General features: G+C 61.1%; 1 protein-coding gene across 1 annotated transcript; it reads right to left on the bottom strand.

Annotated features, from left to right (window-relative positions):
- Positions 1-627: 627 nt before the first annotated feature.
- LOC120706711 (actin cytoskeleton-regulatory complex protein PAN1-like) lies at positions 628-1,569 on the bottom strand. Its single transcript, XM_039991419.1, has one exon. It carries the CDS (start codon positions 1,443-1,445, stop codon positions 891-893), a length of 555 nt encoding a protein of 184 aa, XP_039847353.1. The 5' UTR covers positions 1,446-1,569; the 3' UTR covers positions 628-890.
- Between the last annotated feature and the right edge of the window lie 434 nt (positions 1,570-2,003).

Below are 2,003 nucleotides of genomic sequence, written 5' to 3'. Positions count from 1 at the left end.
GTCTCCCCAACCCCCAATCCGCGGCCACAGGCCGCCCCCGAGGCGGCGGCGGCGGTCAGGGCCGGGAGCCCCGAAGGATCGGCAGCGGCGCGGGCGGGGGAGGGGGGGACGCCCACGAAGGTCAGCCGGAGTCGATTGTGGAGGCGCAGATCCGGCCTTCAAGGAGGCAGCAGCCCCCGGCCCGCCAGGCGGCAGAAGTGGCGCCCGTGGTGGTCGACATCAAGGAGGGCAACACCGCACCAAGGAAGAGTAGATCCGGGCCCAGGGAGGGTGGATCAACCCTCGACGGCCGGCGGCCGGCGACCGGAGGAGGATCCCGGTGCCCGACGGCTAGGGTTAGTAGAGTGGGATTGGAGAGGGAGAGGGGAAGAGGGAAGAGGAGGAGACAACGCGGGGGCCGGCTTCGGCGTCGCCGCTGGCCGCCGACGCCGGCGGTGGGCGGCGGCCGCCGCCGGAGACAGACGGGCGGGATGGAGAGGAGGCGGTGTGGCGCCCCCGAGCCCGGAGGGAGCGACGCGGGGGAGGGGGGGCTTTGTAACTCTTTAGGTTCATTCCCATTTTGAACGAACTGGGTTCATTCTTTGGAATGAACAAATTCAGTTAGATCGATCTTTGTAGAAGAGAGTATGGTCCTGCATGCTATAGATCATTACTTTGTTGCCCTCCTTGTACAATTTTTGCTACAAGTTTTTTATACCGACCGACACATATAAATCACAAAGAAAGAAAAGAAGAAGGGGGTAAAATACAATGGAATTAAAATTACAATTAAAATTTACTAGAATACACAGGCCACAATTGAATCGATCACCAGCTCTGTTCACCCACCACCTCTAGCAGTAGTCTAGTGTAAGTGGAAAAAACACAGCGCGTCAACTCACTCGGCAGATCTACCACTGCTGCTGCTGCAGCAGCAGGAGCAGCATCCCGGAGAGGAGCGCCGCGAGCAGCGTCGCGGCCGGCGACGAGGCGGCGGTCACGGCCCAGGCGCCGGAGTAGTGCGGCGGCGGCGGGCTGTAGTAGTAGAAGGGGAAGTAGGGCAGGAACGGGTTGGGCGGCGGCGGGGTCGGGTAAGCGCCGCCTCCGCCTCCGCCGCCCTGCTGGGAGGCGCCGTTGTTGCCGCCCGTGGACCCGCCGGTGGGCGGCGGGTAGTACAAGCCACCGCCGGTGGACGCGGGAGGGGGCGGGGACGAGTAGACGATGGGACCGCCGCCGCCGCCGGCGGAGGGGGCGGGGTAGGACGGCGGGGGCGGGCACGGCGTGGTGACGGGCGCCGGGGGCGGGGACGGGGGCGGGTAGTAGGAGGGGTTGCAGGGGTTGTCGCAGGACGCGCAGAGGGTGCAGGTGGTGCCGTCCTTGAGCACGATGGTGGCCAGCGCCGGGTCGGCGGCATTGGCGCTGACGAGGAGCGGGAGGAGGAGGAGGAGGAGGAGAGCAGCGGCCATGGTGGTGGTGAGGTTGTGGGGGAAGCCGGAACCGGAAGCAGAGGGGAGAAAGGGAGAGGTGATTGGGACGGGAGTGTGTGTAGTGGAGTGATGGGGTACTTAATTTGGAAGGAACGTGGCGTCGCCGCGGTCGGCCCGTTGCTTTTGTTTAGCCCCCCGCGCTTGGTCACTTTCACGCAACGGCACGTTCTGTTTTGCCTCCGTCCCCTTCTCCTCGCGCCTGCGTGCGTGAACAAGAACAAATGCCTGGAGGCGTCAAAAAAAAAAAAGAACAAATGCCTGGAGATCGGTTGGGTTGGAATTGCCCACGGTTGAATTTCCAGTGGTGTGAGATTCAGTCCGTGGCAATGCGTGTACTGCATAGACTCGGCGGATTTAGGGCATGTACAACAGTGCAGACAGCTGCTGACTTTTTATTACAAACAGACAACTGAACAGACAGCTTGTACAATAAGCTATCTATTTAGCTGTCTGCATGATGATTAATTCATCATTTGACACAAACTCATGGTGATTTAGTGCATAATTGATCTTTGTAGCCATTTTGTTGCATACATG

This window comes from Panicum virgatum, chromosome 5K, assembly GCF_016808335.1.
Source record: "Panicum virgatum strain AP13 chromosome 5K, P.virgatum_v5, whole genome shotgun sequence".
Classification (NCBI taxonomy): domain Eukaryota; kingdom Viridiplantae; phylum Streptophyta; class Magnoliopsida; order Poales; family Poaceae; genus Panicum; species Panicum virgatum.
Note: the sequence above shows the minus strand (reverse complement) of the source record. Positions and strands in the feature narration are given on the sequence as shown.